The following is a 16,276-nucleotide window of genomic DNA, read 5'->3' as shown; positions in this document are numbered from 1 at the left end:
GTGATAACTGGATTCTTAGTAATCCTGTACTATTTTAAATGGAACCACTTCCTGGGTGGTTTGTAATGCCTAACTTTCCCATTATTTGTTTTGATTAGTGATCAGTGGAGAGACTCCATTGACCCTATTTTACCTTTTGGACACACCTACCAGAGTTCCTTCACAGGAACAAGCTCTATGACAAATTATTTTCCAGTATTTTTGGTTGCGATTCATTCAACGTATTTTGTAATGATCTGGCATCCCACATATTTTTCTAGTGATTTGGGCTTTTTCTGAACCTTTTTTGTAATTCTCTAACCTATTGTAATGTTGTGGTTTCTTATTTTGAATGTAACAGCACTTGTTTGGCTTCAGATGTGGTAATTGTGGTTCTGAATGTGATTCTTCATTTATCGCAGTGAGTTCCTACATTGAACTGGAATGTGGCAGTTGTAAGGAACTAGTGCTGAGTCACAAGGATGCCATTGTATCCCAGAGTTCTCCACGCCATTGCTGTTTTTTCTTATCTTCACATTTCTCTAGGAGTTCAAAATGAAGATTTTGTTCATCAATGTCTTAGTAAAATAATATTATTTCTTATATGATCATTATTTTTTTAAAATATCAACTACAACCAAGTCCATAGAACTATACAGCACAGAAGAAGGCCTTTCGGCCCATCACGTCTGTGCCACTTCTCTCTCAAGCAATCCTTGCAGTCCCATTTACTTGCCCTTTCCTTATAGTCCCATGTATGTCAAATCCAAATGTTGTCTCAACAGCTGTTCAGTTTTAGTGGTCTGACATTATGATACTTCAGTTATGTGCCACTCCTTACAAAACATGTGTGGGAAAAACATCAGTTTTAAAGGAAGTAATTAAAAGTTGAAATTGTGAGCTGTGATTCCAGATGTATGATTGAAATTGAAATTTGGCTAACATCTGAATTTCTTTTGATGATTGAGGAAAGGTCTGTACATGTGCAAATGTACAGTGGACAAACCGTTAGCATTGCTATCATGGTGTTTAAAAATCAATTCCTCTTTGTAAGGAAACTGCCTCACCTTCTTTGAAGTGGTGTTATGGAACCTTTAGCATCCAATAAAACCGGGCAAATGGATTACCAGTGTAACATCTCACCTGAAAGACAACATGTTAAGATTATCAATTCACATCCTGGTCTGAGACTTTAACCCCGCAGCCTTCTGAACAATGCTACCAAATAATAGTAACAATAATCCTTGCATTTGATATAGCGCCTTTTCACATCTTTAAGATGTCTCAAAGCGCTTCACAAAATATACTGTAAAGTGAATTGACTGTATATTTTGTGGGTGAAATGCGGCAGCCAGTTGCGCACAGCAATGTCCCACAGTCATGGATTGAGTGACCAAACTTTTTTGTTGAAGGAATTATTACATTTGGAAAGCCAATCGTCTGACAACCGCGCTCCTATTTACTACCTGGTAAACATTGGCGTGTTGATTAAGGAAACTTGCCTAAGGTTTTGCTCTGTCTGGGAAGCGAACCCGGGTTCTCTTGCTTGCACTACAGAACACCACACAATGTTACAGGACTCCACTAATATACTTATATTTAGCTTAAATGAGTTTTAACAAACTGACAGTTACGGGGGCCGGGACCGCTCCGTCACACTGACAGCTGGTTGCTCTGAGCATGTACAGTGTGTGTTAGTGAATAAGGTATGTGCTCACAGTGCCCCTTTGTGGCCCTGGAGGCCCTGTGTCTAACTCAGCACTGTGAATAACATCAGTGAGTCCATCGGTTTGACGAATTACCAGGAGTTTACTGTAAATCAGACTAATTATTCCTTCTGCTGCAAAAACAATTTTTTTTTCCCAGTTCTGAAACTTAGTGGTGTGCTGGTGAATCTCATCATTTGAAGAACGATAAAGACTCATTCGGAGATCTTTAAGGATTTTGTGAAGTGTTTTGGGAAATTTAATCAATGTGAAGTGAATCGGCAATGTTGCCTGCCAAGAATGCTGTGAAGCTTGCTGTTTGGTGTTCTGTCCGAGAACTGGATCTGCTACTATGTAAGATTGCTTGTGTTTGGAAACTTAATAATTTGTTGCTATTGAAATCTGGTTTACTTGCAACCATTTTAACCTTCAACAGTAACAATTTATGTTTGTATAACACCTTTCGCATCAGGAGGACTGCTGAAGTATGCTTCACAGATCGGGCTGGGGAGCCCAAGCTTGGGGAGAGGGGGGTGGGGGGGTGGGAAGAAATAATAATAATAATAATTTTTGTGCCAAAAGAATAGTCGAAGAGAGCAGTTTTTGAAAAGGCAAAGGAGGGGATAACACAAATGGGGGGAAAGGAAGCTTGTCTACTTATGGTGAAGTGGAGCAGGTGTGAAATATAAATCAGGCCAGTGTTTGCAGAGCGCGGCCAGGGGAGTAGAGATGCAGAATTTGGGTGGGGGATAGGCTGTGGAGGGATTTGAAAGTGAAAAGTTTGAATTTGAACTAGTGGCCTTCCTCGCCCCACCATTGGCGGGAGGCCCTTCAGCCTCTGCTCCCAACCTCTGGAACTCCATCCCACAGTCCCTCCACCTCGTCCCCTCCCTTGCCTCCTTCAAAACCTGTCTCAAGGCCCTCCTCTTTGACCGTGCTTCGGTCATCCTCTTACCCTCCCTGCCCTCCACACCTCCTGATCCCAACCATCAGCTCGGGTCCCTGAGTGTATGGCATCTTGGGATGTCCTCCTGACATGAAAGGCGCTATACATTTGTTGTTGTTGTTGTTGGACAGAGCAAGGATGGGGAGTGATGAGGAGAGGACATAGGCTGCAGAGTTTTGGATGGTCTGCAGTTTGTGGAGCAAAGAGCTGCCGAGGAAGGCTTTAAAATAGTGGAGTCTGTAATTGGTAAAGTTGTGGGTCTCCGCAGCTGTTTTTCAGAAAATTTCTCTTTGAGAAAATTCTCTTCGATATGGTAGATAGAAAGTTTGCAATCCATCTTAATTTCCATACATTCTCTACCCGCCCTCCCCCTGAGCTTGCTGAGCTGACTTTCCAGAGTACTGCAGGTGTACCCAGAGTAATGTCACAACTGTATTGCTGTCCTAGAAGCCTGAAATGCGTCATTAAACTAGAGGAACATTTCAAACTTTTTTTTATCATACTTCTGGGGGTTGTTTGCGACAATGTTGTTGCCACACGTGTAAACAAACACCTTGATGTATTTCTGTAAGTGCCGCAGTGACATTTATTATTGTATAGGGTCAAAAAAATAAAAATATATTTTTGTAATCTGTAATATTGACTACAAAAGTATTAGTAGCGGAGGCTGGATATGCACCTCGAAATTAGGTGGTTTCAGTTTCCTAGGAAATAGGCCTTTTTCACCCGTTTAACTATTCTTTGCAAAACATAAACTTCTAATGTTTTTGTGGGCACAAACTACGTGTTTAATGTCATTATGTCACTTACTCAATGAAATCAGATCTTCACACATGCATGGAATGTTATTGGTCTGAATGTCCAGTATTGACCTTTTAGGTCAATTGCTGTTAGGTGGCCCTGTTGAGCACAACAAAAATACAAGAGGAAGGAGCGATAGAACATCATAAATATTTAGCTTGATTGAAAGGTAAGCCAGATGCACAAAATATTTCATGCATCTAGAGCTAAAAAAAAACTTTTTTGTTTAAACTGCAGTAAATATCACATCTTGTTGTTTTGAGCATGTGCGAGATACCACCTAATAATAATAATCCTTGCATTTGATACAGCGCCTTATCAGGTCGCTGAGACGTCTCAAAGCGCTTCAGAGAACATATTGTAAAGAGGATTGACTATGTATATTGTGGGCGAAATGCAGCAGCCAATTGCGCATAGCAGTGTCCCACAAACAATCGTGGATTGAGTGATGGTATGTGGAGTAAGGAAACTTGCATAAGATTTTGCCCCGCCTGGGAATTGAACTCAGGTCCACTCACTTGTGAGGTGAACACTCTAAGCAGTACGCTATGGGACTCCATATATATCAGATCCCCTTTCACATCATCGCTCAACTCACCATCACCTTTCGTCACAAACTTGGTGCATCGCTTCTGTACCAGTTATCTTTTATGAGTTCTAAGTTCCTTGAATGGAAGGCTGCTGTCTTGGTGGAATGATTTTTATTTGTCAATTGGACACAAATTGTTTCATTTATTGTACTTGTTTTTTTCTGTATGCAAAATACTGTAATTGCAAAAAATGTATGTTACCTATTCTAAAGCAATGAGATGTTATGTGCTTGGAGAAAATTTGGCAGAAGAATTATGATCTTGCCGAAGAAAACAGGAATTAAGATTTATAACTGACGTTGAAACAGGATATGGGTTTCAGTGCCAATCACTGAAGAACCTAATTATAATGCAGTTGTTTGGGTCCATAAATTCACAGCCTATACCAGGAGGCCTCTACATTCACTGTGGGTACTTGTAATATAATACAAGTTTACATTTATAAATATGCAGGAAAATATTTGGCACAGTTGGTGCTTTAAAATGCTGTTTGGCAATCGAGCAATCAAAATAACTAATTTCTGAGTCACTGGGTCATTGCAGCATGCAGGAACTGATGTCGCTGATGATCTGTTAACTAGGAAGACAGACAGACTTCCATACTCTAGTTTTTTGAGCACATTTTGGGTACGGAAATGCCTCACAGCAGCAGAGCAAAAAGCAAGCCTGGATTATAACTCCGTTTGTTATTATGCAGGTTTATAATCTGTGAAGCACTTTGAGAAGTCTTGAAGACGTGATTAGGTGCTGTATCAAATGCAATAATAATATCATTATTTAATACTTTTTGCCTCTATTTTCTGGTATGTAATCTAAAATGTAACTAATTTTACATGTCAGTTGGTGAAACTCCATTCAGTAGGTATTTTCGGAAAGTAATCAATTTACACCAGGGTAGGATAAATGCTTGGTGACTGATCCCTTCATTGTGATGGGCTCAGAGACGTTATCCTTTGTGAAAGGTGCTACTTAAATATGTTGGTGGTATTGTAGACTGTTTTGAGAAGTTTTGACACAAATGAACTTTTAAAGGTCTTTACATTGTTTTGTCCAATGATTGTCTCAGTGATGGTGAGATAGTTAAGTGCTCTACTTGATTACTTTATGTTGTTAATAACCCCGGTTTACTCCAGGTATTTGGACCTAGCCAGACAGGGCCCAAAAGTGAATTTTTAAAAAATAAGATTGCTTCTGTATAATCATACTTTTAATAACTTTATCATGTGAGAAATATAATAATAATCCTGACATTTGATATAGGACCTTTCAAGTCAGGAGGACGTCTCAAAGTGTTTTACAGCATTTGGTGTAGATTGCAGCAATTGTGTATTTCGTAGGGAAATACTACTGTGGTGTGAGTTACAAGGCTGCAAATTAATCGAGGGGTAGTATGAAGTCAGTGGCCTAAACCATGGCACTCAGTACTTTAGGAATATCAGCAGTAAAAACTTTTACATCTACTATTTCCAGTCAACATTTAAAACAAATGAAAACTTGTGATGTAAACTGTGCAGTTGAGAAAGAATGGTCATACCTGACTGACTGACTGACTGAAGAACTGATAATCAAAAATGTACATGGTATCTAACAGAGGATGTTTGCAGAAGGTCAAATTTAACGTAAAAACAATAAGATTTCAGATACATTTTACATCTCCACAACTTCTCTAGTCTCTCTGTCCCAAATTCATCCATAATTTAGCTAAACGCTCATCCATGTCCAAAATACAGAAGATAATCAAATAGAATACAGAGGAAAACTGAAAAAGGAAATAAGAGGGGCAAAAAGATTATATGAGAAAAGATTAGCAGGTAACATAAAAGGGAATCCTAAAGTATTTTATAAGCATATAAAGAATTAAAGGTGAGTCAAAGGTAGAGTGGGTCCAATTAGGGAACAAAGAGGAAATCTTCTTGTGGAGGCTGAGGGCATGGCTGACGTACTGAATGAGTACTTTGCATCTGTCTTTATAAAAGAAGAGGATGCAGCCAATGCCACAGTATTGGAGGAGAGGGTAGAGCAATTGGAGTAGAGCAATTGGATAAGATAAGAATAAACCGAAAGGAGATACTAAAAAGGTTGTCGGTGTTCAAGGTAGATAAGTCACCCGGTCCGGACAGGATGCACCATAGGTAACTGAGGGAAGTAAGGGTGAAACTAACGGAGGCACTGGCCACACTCTTTCAATCCTCCTTGGACACCGAGGTGGTGCCAGAGGACTGGAGGGTTGCAAATGTTACTTCCCTGTACAAAAAGGGGCGGAAGGATAAATCCGGGAACTACAGGTCAGTCAGTCAGTAGTGGGGAACTTCTAGAGTCTATAATCCGGAACAAAATAAATTTTCACTTAGAAAAATATGGGTTAATAAAGGACAGCCAACACTGAGCTACAGGAGCTCAGTGGTTAGAGCACTCGCTTTGCAAGCGAGAGACTGAGTTCAATTCCAGGCAGAGGGCGAAACCTTGGGCAAGTTTCCTTACTCCACACAGAGCCTAATAATAAACCCTCCAAAACCCAAAACAATAATAAATTGGTCATTTTCAATCTACGACTGTTTGTGGGACATTGCTGTGCGCAATTGGCTGCCGCGTTCGCCCACAAATATACAGTCAATTCACTTTACAGTGTGTTCTGTGAAGCGCTTTGGGACGTGCTCCCGACGTGAAAAGCGCTATATCAAATGCAAGGATTGTTATTATTATTATTTGTTAAAGGAAAATTATGTCTAACAAACCTGATAAGAGTTTGTTGATGAAGTAACGGAGATGGTGGATGAAGATAGTGCAGTTGGTGTAGTTTATATGGATTTTCAAAAGGCGTTTGATAAAGTGCCACATAAGAAACTTGTAAGCAAAAGTCCACGGTATTAAAGGGACAGTGGCAGCATGGATGCAGAACTGACTGGGAGACAGAAAGCAGAGAGTGGTGGTGAATGGTTGTTTTTCTGACTGGAGGGAAGTGTGCAGTGGTGTCCCCCAGGGGTCAGTATTGGGACCACTGATGTTTTTGATCCATATAAATGACCTGGACTTGGGTATAGGGAGTACAATTTCTAAGTTTGCAGATGATACCGAGCTAGGAAAAGTAGTAAACAGTGAGGAGGATAGCAGTAGACTGCAAATGGACATAGACAGACTGGTAAAATGGGCAGACACTTGGCAGATGAAGTTTAATGTGGAGAAATGCGAAGTGATGCGTTTTGGGAGGAAGACTGAGGAGAGGCAATATAAGCTGATGGTACAATGGTAAAGGGGGTGAAGGAACACAGAGACCTGGGGATTCATATCAGTAAATCTTTGAAGGTGGCAGGACAGGTAGATACAGCTGTTAAAAAAGCGTATTGGATACTAGGCTTTATAAATAGGGGCATAGAATACAAAAGTCAGGAAGTTATGATAAATCTTTATAAAACACTGGTTAGGCCTCAGCTACAGACTGTGTTCAGTTCTGGCCCCACATTTTAGGAAGGTTGTCAAGGCATTGGAGAGGGTACAAAGGAGATTTACCAGGACGGTACCAGGAATGAGAGACTTCAGTTATCAGGAGAGGCTAGAGAGCCAGGATTATCTCCTTGGAGCAGAGAAGGTTAAGAGGAGACTTAGTAGAAGTTTTCAAAATTATGAGGGGATTGATAGGGTGGACAAGGAGAAATTATTTCCACTGGCGGGTGGGTCGGTTAACCTGAGGACACTGATTTAAAATAGTTGTTAAAAGTAACAGGGGAGGTGAGGAGAAATTTTTTCACGCAGTGAGTTGTTCAGATCTGAAATGCATTGTTTGAAAGGGTGGTTAGTGGAAGCCAATTCGATAATAATAATAATCCTTGCATTTGATATAGCACTTTTCACGCCTTCTAGACGTCTCAAAGCGCTTCACAGAATATGCTGTAAAGTGAATTGACTGTATATTTGTTGGCGAAACGCATTTGCCAATTGCGCACAGCAGTGTCCCACAAACGTGGATTGAAAATGACCAATTTATTATTGTTTTGTTTTGGAGGGATTATTATTAGGCGTGTGGAGTAAGGAAACTTGCCCAAGGTTTCGCCCTGTCTGGAATTGAATCCAGTCTCGCTTGCAAAGCGAGTTCTCTAACCACTGAGCTACAGGACTCCACTTTTAAGAGAGTAGATAATTATTTTGGGAGGACAAGTTTTCAGGTCCATGGGGAGAAAGCAGGGAAGTGGGATTGAATTAGATAGCTCTTTTCAAAGAGCCGGCACAGACACAATGGACCGAATGGCCTCCTTCTGTGCTATATAATTCTACGATACTATGTCTTTGTCACTTTTGGCACTTTCACCTCCCTATCTTTCTGATCTGCTTACTCCCAAACCCGCTGCCTCCGCTTGACTGTTTATAGCCTCCTGCTTGTCCCTTGCGCTCTCCGATCCACAATCGGTGGCTTTTACTTCCAGCCACTACCCCCCGAAACACTGGAACACTCTTCCTCTATCCCTCTGCCTTGCTCTCTCCTTGCCCACCTTCAATCAAAAAGTCAAAAAGATCAGTCTTAAAACGGGCTTTAATTGAAGGGAAGGAGGAGGTGAAAAAGAGTTACTCTGTGATGAGTTGGGAGACCAGCGGCAGAATGGGTCAAAACCCGTCTGCCAATTTTGGGATGGAATAGGCAGGAGATATAAAGCAGGCCGCTTGCTGAGTGGAAGGAAAGTGAGGGCAGTGGCATTGCAAGAGGTAGCAGAGACAAAATCCATATTTGCTTTTAGATCTTCATCCTACGAGAAAGATAAATATAAGTGCAAGTTAAGTCAAAATGCAGGTTGGATTCTCTTGACATTTATTGCTCAAGTAAATGTTTGTTTAATTTTGCTTTGTATTTATTGCTAGCAGTTGGGTGGTCATCATCAGTTTGTCTCTTTAAAAAATAGCAAATTGAGCCCACAATTGTTTCAATTCAATTTCAGGTAAATCTGTTTTCCTTGATATTGAATGAGAAATGGGAGGGGGAGTGGGGGGAATATTAGTTGGTTTGTGTGCTCCTATAATGAAAGTGTGTTGATATACATTATACTGAGATTGACAAGCATCAGATATGTTAAAGTTCTACAGATGAGTTGTTAAAACTACCAAAAACAATGAAGTAAACAGTGCCTTTCCTTGTACAAGTATATAATTGCGTAGCTGCCAGCGGGCCTCATAAAAACCCAGAAGGCTTGTTTCAAAGCCTCGTATTGAACTTTGTTCAGAGGGTGTTTGTTTTTCTCTTACCTGGGTGTGTTTCTGCCAGTCATGTCTTTGGAGCCGGTAAGTTTCAGCTGCTTCTTAAGATTTAGCAGGCTGTCCCTTTCACTGAATTGATCTCGATTGTGTGTATATGTGTGTGTTTGTGTGTAAAGACTTTCTACACAGTGCCTGAATGATAGTTTTAGAAAGTAAACATTGAACATGATGGGGGAAAAAACTGATTCATGCTGTGCTGTACTCCATTTAAGATGTCACAACTGGCTGTGTTCCATTTAAATAGGCACTCCCAACAGAACGTCTATTGCTGTACTGTTTAGATAAGTACTGTAGTAAAAAGCAAGGAATTATTTTCAAGTTCCTAATGGCACTTCCAGTTCTGTTTCAAAAAACACAGATATTTGTGCAAATGGTGACTTGCTCATAGAACTTTGTTTATTGAAATACAAATAGTGAAGTTCTGCTGTGAAGACATGGTTGATATTTTCTGTCTACTTCCTGAAGCCACTGTATTTACCCGACTTGGTTTCAATTGAGTTACCACAGGTCTACAAAAGGAAGATTAAAATAGCTGTGTTTTCTAAATAAGCTATAATTATATTTTTTCAGGAAGTTACATACTATATGTTTCTGGTACAGTTTTTTTCCATGCAACTCATATGGATTACAAACATTTGAGTCTGTAGTAATCTGATTTTACTTCAGTTGGTATAATTTTGGAAGCAAACATTCTCTGCCAATAGTTTTTTTTACATTTTCGTCTCTCCCTCCTTTCCTGGAAATTATCAATTCTCTCTTTCTTCTACTGGGATACAGTTTCATGGGATTCTACAGAACTTAACCAAATGACTATTATTCATAAGTGAGCTGTTTTATTCTTGGGGACTTCAAGGTCGAGCACCATCATGTTTAAACTCAAATCAACAAGTATGTACCTGCAACTACTTGTGATTTTGTAATCAAAGTAATCATTTGTGTTTAGTGTGAGCTCAGCATTCCCAGCTTTATCTGCTGTAATACCTTAGCCGGGCACCAGTGGCAATGTTTCCCCTCTTCCCCTCTGCTATCTGCCTGTTGGGTGGGGGCCGGTGGGAAGTGGACTCTCTTTGGAACTAAACTGGCTTCAAGATCACATGTTTGGCAACGGAATGTCAGAATTGAGCCGACCGTATGTGTGGTCTCAGCAGTCTGGTTCCTGAGATTGTCGGGTCCGCAGTATTACAGGGCATTGACAGCACAGCCAGCTTGGCTCATCGGCAGGACCTGGAAGGGCAGACCTGTCACTGGTGGCAGGAATGGTTCCCACTCAGCTTCTGTTAACCCTACAAGCCAAAGCCCTAATAGGTAGGGTGGTCCTAACTGGACAAGCAGTGGGAAACCTTGCCAGACAGTGCCTTCAACAGCAAGCAATGCATTTTTAGCTAGTTAGACTCCATCACTACCCCAATGTACACTTTGTGATCCCCAAGTTTTTCCAGCCTGCGCCTAATACTCTCTGGAATTAGGTAAGCAGGATACGTCCATCCAGGGAGAGAGTGTGCATTCCATTCCAATAAATAACTGAAATTTCCATGTGTAGGTGGGATGCACGGAACTCAGTTTGGTTTAGATCCTCATAATGGTGATGGGTTTCCGCGTGTATCAGACACCCGGCTGACCAAAAAAAAGGTGTATAATATTTTATATGGGATTGAAAAAGTAAATCCAGATCAATATCTTAGGATGGAACAAAATTTAAGATGAACAAGAGGAACATAGTTTAGAACTGTAAAGGGCAATTTCAGGATAGATAGCCGAAAGTTATTATTTATTCAAAGGGTAATCATTGACTGGTACACGTTGCCAGGAAAGGTGCTAGAGGCCAGGACAGTGGGCTCATTTAAAAGGCAGCTTTATGCTGTGATGGTGGAAGGTAGTGTGGATGTTCTTGGAAGGATTACATCAGGTGGGCCAAAGGACCTTATTCATCCAAACCAATCTTGTGATCTAGGGAATATTTGGATTGATATTTGAAGCTGTGGCTGTGTTTTCCCCTCCCTATCCCAGGGTTGCTGCTACCAATTACAGTGCCTCATTTGCAACAATGGTTGAGAACATCTTACTCAAAGCATAGACAGGAATTAGAAACTGCAACTACTGATCTATATACTCTAGTGTAATTTTGAATATTTTATCTGACTGAAGCTATTACTTTGACTAAATATGTCTCTAAACGCTCTAAACGCTCTGATGTGGGTCTGCAGCAGATTTGATTTGATTTGAAACTAACTCATTTCAGAAGAGCGTTAAAAAAATTCATCTCATTGTTTTTGTGAATTGTGATCTTGTTGTTTGAGAGGAGTTTACATTAATGCCATTGTGGTCCAAACAGCTGTTTCACAACAACGATAATAATAATCATAATTCTTGCATTTGAATTAGCGCCTCATCACGTCATTGAGACGTCTTAGAGCTCTTCACAGAATATACTATCAAATGAATTGATTCAATATTTTATGGGCGAAACGATTTCTTATGTTTAAATTCATTTCAATTGGAATATGCTGTCTTTTTCCACCCTTGCCATAAAAAGTTATTTTCACATTTTTTGTTTTCAATCCTCACCAACCCTTTAAAACTGGCTGCCAGAAAATGCCAAAATCAGCCTGGAGGAATTGAAATGGAGATCCATTTATTTGCATTCTCTACCATAGTGCATTGGAGCTTCAATGAGCTGCTTTACTTTTGCTGATATCATGCTTTTTACATGTATTTCATTAACTGTTTGGCATATTTAAAAACTATTTATTATTCCTTTATCATTGCCTTTATAGGGCAGAGAATCACCATGTCAAGTGAGTTATTTTTCTCAGAAAGATGTTCTGTGTTGCCAGCACTAACTCTGTTTTTTATTTATGATTAAGATATGTCTTAAATTTGTCATAATAATCAAATCAATTTAATCTGTGTGCGCATGGAAGAATCAATAACCAACTGTTAAAATAGTAACGCTAGCTTTGAGCTGTGTGAGATTCAACTCAAATGCTCAGGGGATATTGAGGGTTAACAAAAGATTATGGAGCTCCTCTGTTTGTCAAAAAGTTGGGCTGGTGGAGAAAATGATCTAATACCAAATGAGTCATTTTGGCTTACATTGGTATTGTACAGGTTGTATTGTGCACCTGCACACTACACTGGTTTGTCAAATTAGGTCTTCTTGAATGCATTCTTGAGTCACCAGAGGAAATTATGGTAACAATTTAAATATGTGAAATATTACTGACATTGTTCAGTAGTCATCTGAATTAAGGGACTGGAAGGTTACGGAAATATGGAACAAGACAAATTTGGATGAAATCTCACCCAATGAGAGTGCAGCTTTAAATAGAAGTAACCGCATGAGTCTGAGCAAAATGCATGCAACTTGTGAGTGTTACAGCAGATAATTTGTACCCGTAAAAGAACACCTGGCACTTTGAATCTACACAATGCTTTGTTTTATGGGCCAACATCTCTAGATTGTGGTACACTTTGTTCTGCTGCTGTTCGTAGTGTGCTTAGCATGGATTCCAATGATGTCAAACTCTGAGGAAGGACAGAAATAGTTTATGTAATCAGGCATTAAGATTCAGCTGCGATACTGTCACATACAATGTTTTTTTTCACCATTGGTCAGCTTTCAATCAAATTTTATTGATTGTCTGGGATTTGTCTTCCCTACTCTTTTGATAGTGGGTCACCGGATGTCTGTCAAATCGCAATTGTCTTTTGCTTGGCAGCTATTTCTACAGGAAAAAAATTCACACAAGTAGAGGGACAACAGTAGTTACATTGAAAAACAGCTTTATCAAAATATGATCAAGTATAAATGTGATTGGAGTGGATTGACTACTGCTGTTAATTAACTGCATTTACAGGAAGGATCAAAATTGAACTTAACTACTGACTTATCAAGACATTGCAAAGTATTTTCAGACAGAATCTGCGAAACATTGAGAGTTGGCATTTAGTGGTTCAACTAACGTTTCCCCCAGCGATTTTATATATTGGCAGTATGGATTCCAGTTTAATTTTTGCTGTTCTGTCTTAAGCACACTGCTCAGTTTACATTCTACCCTCAAAATCACTTGCGCAAATTAGCATTTTTTTGTAGAGCTAGAATGTGCAAGATTCCCACCTCAATATGCAAATGATGAAATATTGTGAGAACCTGCTTTATGCCTGTAAAAACACTCTTTCCATTTTACAGCAATTTCTTGTGAAGCACTTGGAGGCGTTTCAACATCAGTTGCTATGACACTTTTAAGTTATTTTACTTGGTGGCTTGCATTGCCGTATCTATAACTTCAAGTGTACTAGTTCTGGGGTCCTCTCTACTGTAAATGACCTTTGTGTGCCTTTTGCATTGAATCTCTAGAATTAATAGGTTATGGAAAAGCATGGATGGAGCCTGCTCTGTCTTGTAAAGACTTCTCTATTATGAATTCCACACTGCAGTACTCTATTTCATGGGGTGGTGGGGGTGGGCAGAATTCTGCACAGATATTCCCTGATCCTCAAATATATTCAGGCTGGAACTTCATATCTTCATTCAACAAACGTGTCTTTGCTGCTTTCACAGAAATTACCTCGATTTCAACAGCACAATCATGTATTTGTTCATCTCATTTTGCACCTATAGAGATTAGTTGGCCACCTCAGAGAATTGCAACAGATTTCTAAGATTTGACTTATTGCTGTTATAATCATACTAACTGCTGCTTCATGTGTTTTTTCTTAAATGACAATTGTTAGCCTCTTGTGCAGTGTAGATGAGCATTGTTCTCCCTACGTATGTGTGGTTAATTGAGCTGTAATTACCAGCTTTGTGCTTTCTTTTGATTTTTTGGGGGAACATTCAGGCCAATCAAGTGTAAGTCACAATTTTTTTTACATGTTCATGATGAATTTCTATTATAATTGAAATTAAAAAAATATGAGAACTTCCCTGTTACCACAGTTTAGCAGTCTATTTTAGATGGTTGGCACTTGATAGACCCTATGCTGTCTGTCCTGTCCTATTCCTGCTTAATATTGGTGCTGCTAAAAATATTAAGCAGTGCCATTATTTTTTAGCTTCACTTCCATCAGACTGTAGCCCATCTGGATTGTGTGTAGACATTTAAGTTTCTTTATAACACATGTTTGGCTAAGATGTGCATGTGTTGTGCATTCCTGAGTTGAGCCCACTGAATCTGCAATGTTGTTTGCAATATTTTCTGTTACAGAGATTGATATAAAATATCCATTGAATACACCTACAATCTGTGAAGATCCTATTTCTACTCTAATGCTCATTTTATTTTTCCACAATTAAATTCTAATTCTCACGACTGAGTCTATTTTCCTTACATATATTTTAAACGTTTTATTGAAAGCATTCTTTTTTTCTGTTTTATTGGCTTAGTTTGGTTCCTAATTAATTCTCCCTACTGAGCTGGGTATTAATTTTAGATACTTGCTTGAGGCCTTAATCTCAGAAAGTACTGTTGTGTGGGCCGTCAGCAAATATACAACATTCTTAGACCATTTTATTTTACACTACTATTTTGGCAAGCTCTGGGTATAACAGTAGCATACAATTGCAGATTTTCTCTGCCCCACATCAGGTAAGATCTGATTGGCAGTGCAATCTCCTTTTGCGTCTGCACACTTAGATTTACATAGACTGTACAACATGGAAATAGCCCATTTGGTCCAACCAGCCTGTGCTGATGTTTATACTCTAGATGAATCTCCATCCCCCAGTGCCTTCACCTTGCTTCCTCCCTTTCCTCCTTTAAGGCCGGTCTCAAGACCTTTCTCTTTGACTGTGCCTTCATCTCCCCTCTCGACTCTCTACCCCCTCCTCGCTCCCTCCCTCCCCTCACCCTGACCATTTCCCCCCTGCTTGGGTCCTGACCCAACTGTCCAGCGCCTTGGGACGTCCTCCCGACGTGAAAGGTGCTCTACAAATGGAATCTTGTTGTTGTTGTTGTACTCTCTTCCATACCCTTCTACTCCTTTTTCCCTCATGTGGATATCTAGCTTCTGCTTATATGCATCTTTACCATCTGCTTCAACCACCACTTCAGGCAGTGAATTCCACATTCTCACTGTGCACTACAGGAGGAAGTTCCTGCTAAATTCTCTTTTAGATTCCATGATCACTATATTATACTATTGTCACCTGGTTATGAACTCCCCAACAAGTGGGAACAAGAGAATGTTTTAGTAAATGTAAATTAGAAGGGGGTGATGTGATTGACTCATGTGATCTGCCATGCTAAGGACAGATGTTCATTGAATGAGGGTAAAGGGTGACCTGATAGAGGTCTTTAAAACGATGAAAGGTTTTGATAGGGTAGACATAGGGAAGATGTGTCCACTTGTGGGGGAGACCAAAACCAGGGGCCATCAACATAAAATAGTCACAGATAGATTAAATAGGGAAGTTAGAAGAAATTTCTTCACACAGAGATTAGTGGGAATGTGGAACATGCTACAACAAGGAGTTGTTGAGGCAAATAACATAGATGTATTTAAGGGAAAGCTAGGTAGGTACACGAGGGAGAAAGGAATAGAAGGTTATGCTTGAAGGCTTAGTTCAGGAAGTGAAGGAGGAGGCTCATGTGGAGCATAAACACCGGCATAGACCAGTTGGGCCGAATGGCCTGTTTCTGTGCTATTTATTCTAATATATTATAATATATTGTGATGATAGGTTGATGAGGGAACTAAGGTTTGGGATGACAGATGCTGGAAGGAGTTACCTGGAATCTGGATTTGTAAACACATATTTATATTTCCAGGGCATGCTATCCACCTTGATTGGTATTGAGGAAAGTAAGTAGCTGTTGCTCCAGCAGTGGAACCCCTGCTCAGTTGGTAGGGATGTGTGTCCGTACTGTGAGCAGGAGGATAGATGTAATGCTATTACACAATTCATACTGCGCTGTGCTGTTCACCAGGAAGCTCACAGGTAGTTCCTGGTACTTCCTATCTACTTAGCAAGAGTTCACATCTGTGCTTGTTAAATGTCAAATGTCCAATTA

At 39.9% G+C, this 16,276-nt stretch overlaps 1 protein-coding gene across 3 annotated transcripts in view; it reads left to right on the top strand.

Annotated features, from left to right (window-relative positions):
• Positions 1-16,276, top strand: part of LOC103185005 (CD2-associated protein) — a 96,726-nt gene that overhangs the window by 16,358 nt on the left and 64,092 nt on the right. The window contains exon 1 of one of the 3 annotated variants that reach the window (XM_042333185.1): positions 9,234-9,287. The exons of the other annotated variants lie outside the window; for them this stretch is intronic. Within the exon in view, the coding sequence (XP_042189119.1) occupies positions 9,273-9,287 (15 nt within the window). The 5' untranslated portion in view covers positions 9,234-9,272. Of the gene's footprint in view, positions 1-9,233; positions 9,288-16,276 lie in introns of those variants that run through there. 3 annotated transcript variants of the gene reach the window in all.

This window comes from Callorhinchus milii, unplaced genomic scaffold, assembly GCF_018977255.1.
Source record: "Callorhinchus milii isolate IMCB2004 unplaced genomic scaffold, IMCB_Cmil_1.0 Scaffold3, whole genome shotgun sequence".
Classification (NCBI taxonomy): Eukaryota; Metazoa; Chordata; class Chondrichthyes; order Chimaeriformes; family Callorhinchidae; genus Callorhinchus; species Callorhinchus milii.
The sequence above is the reverse complement of the archived record's forward strand: the minus strand, read 5'-3'. Positions and strand labels throughout refer to the sequence as shown.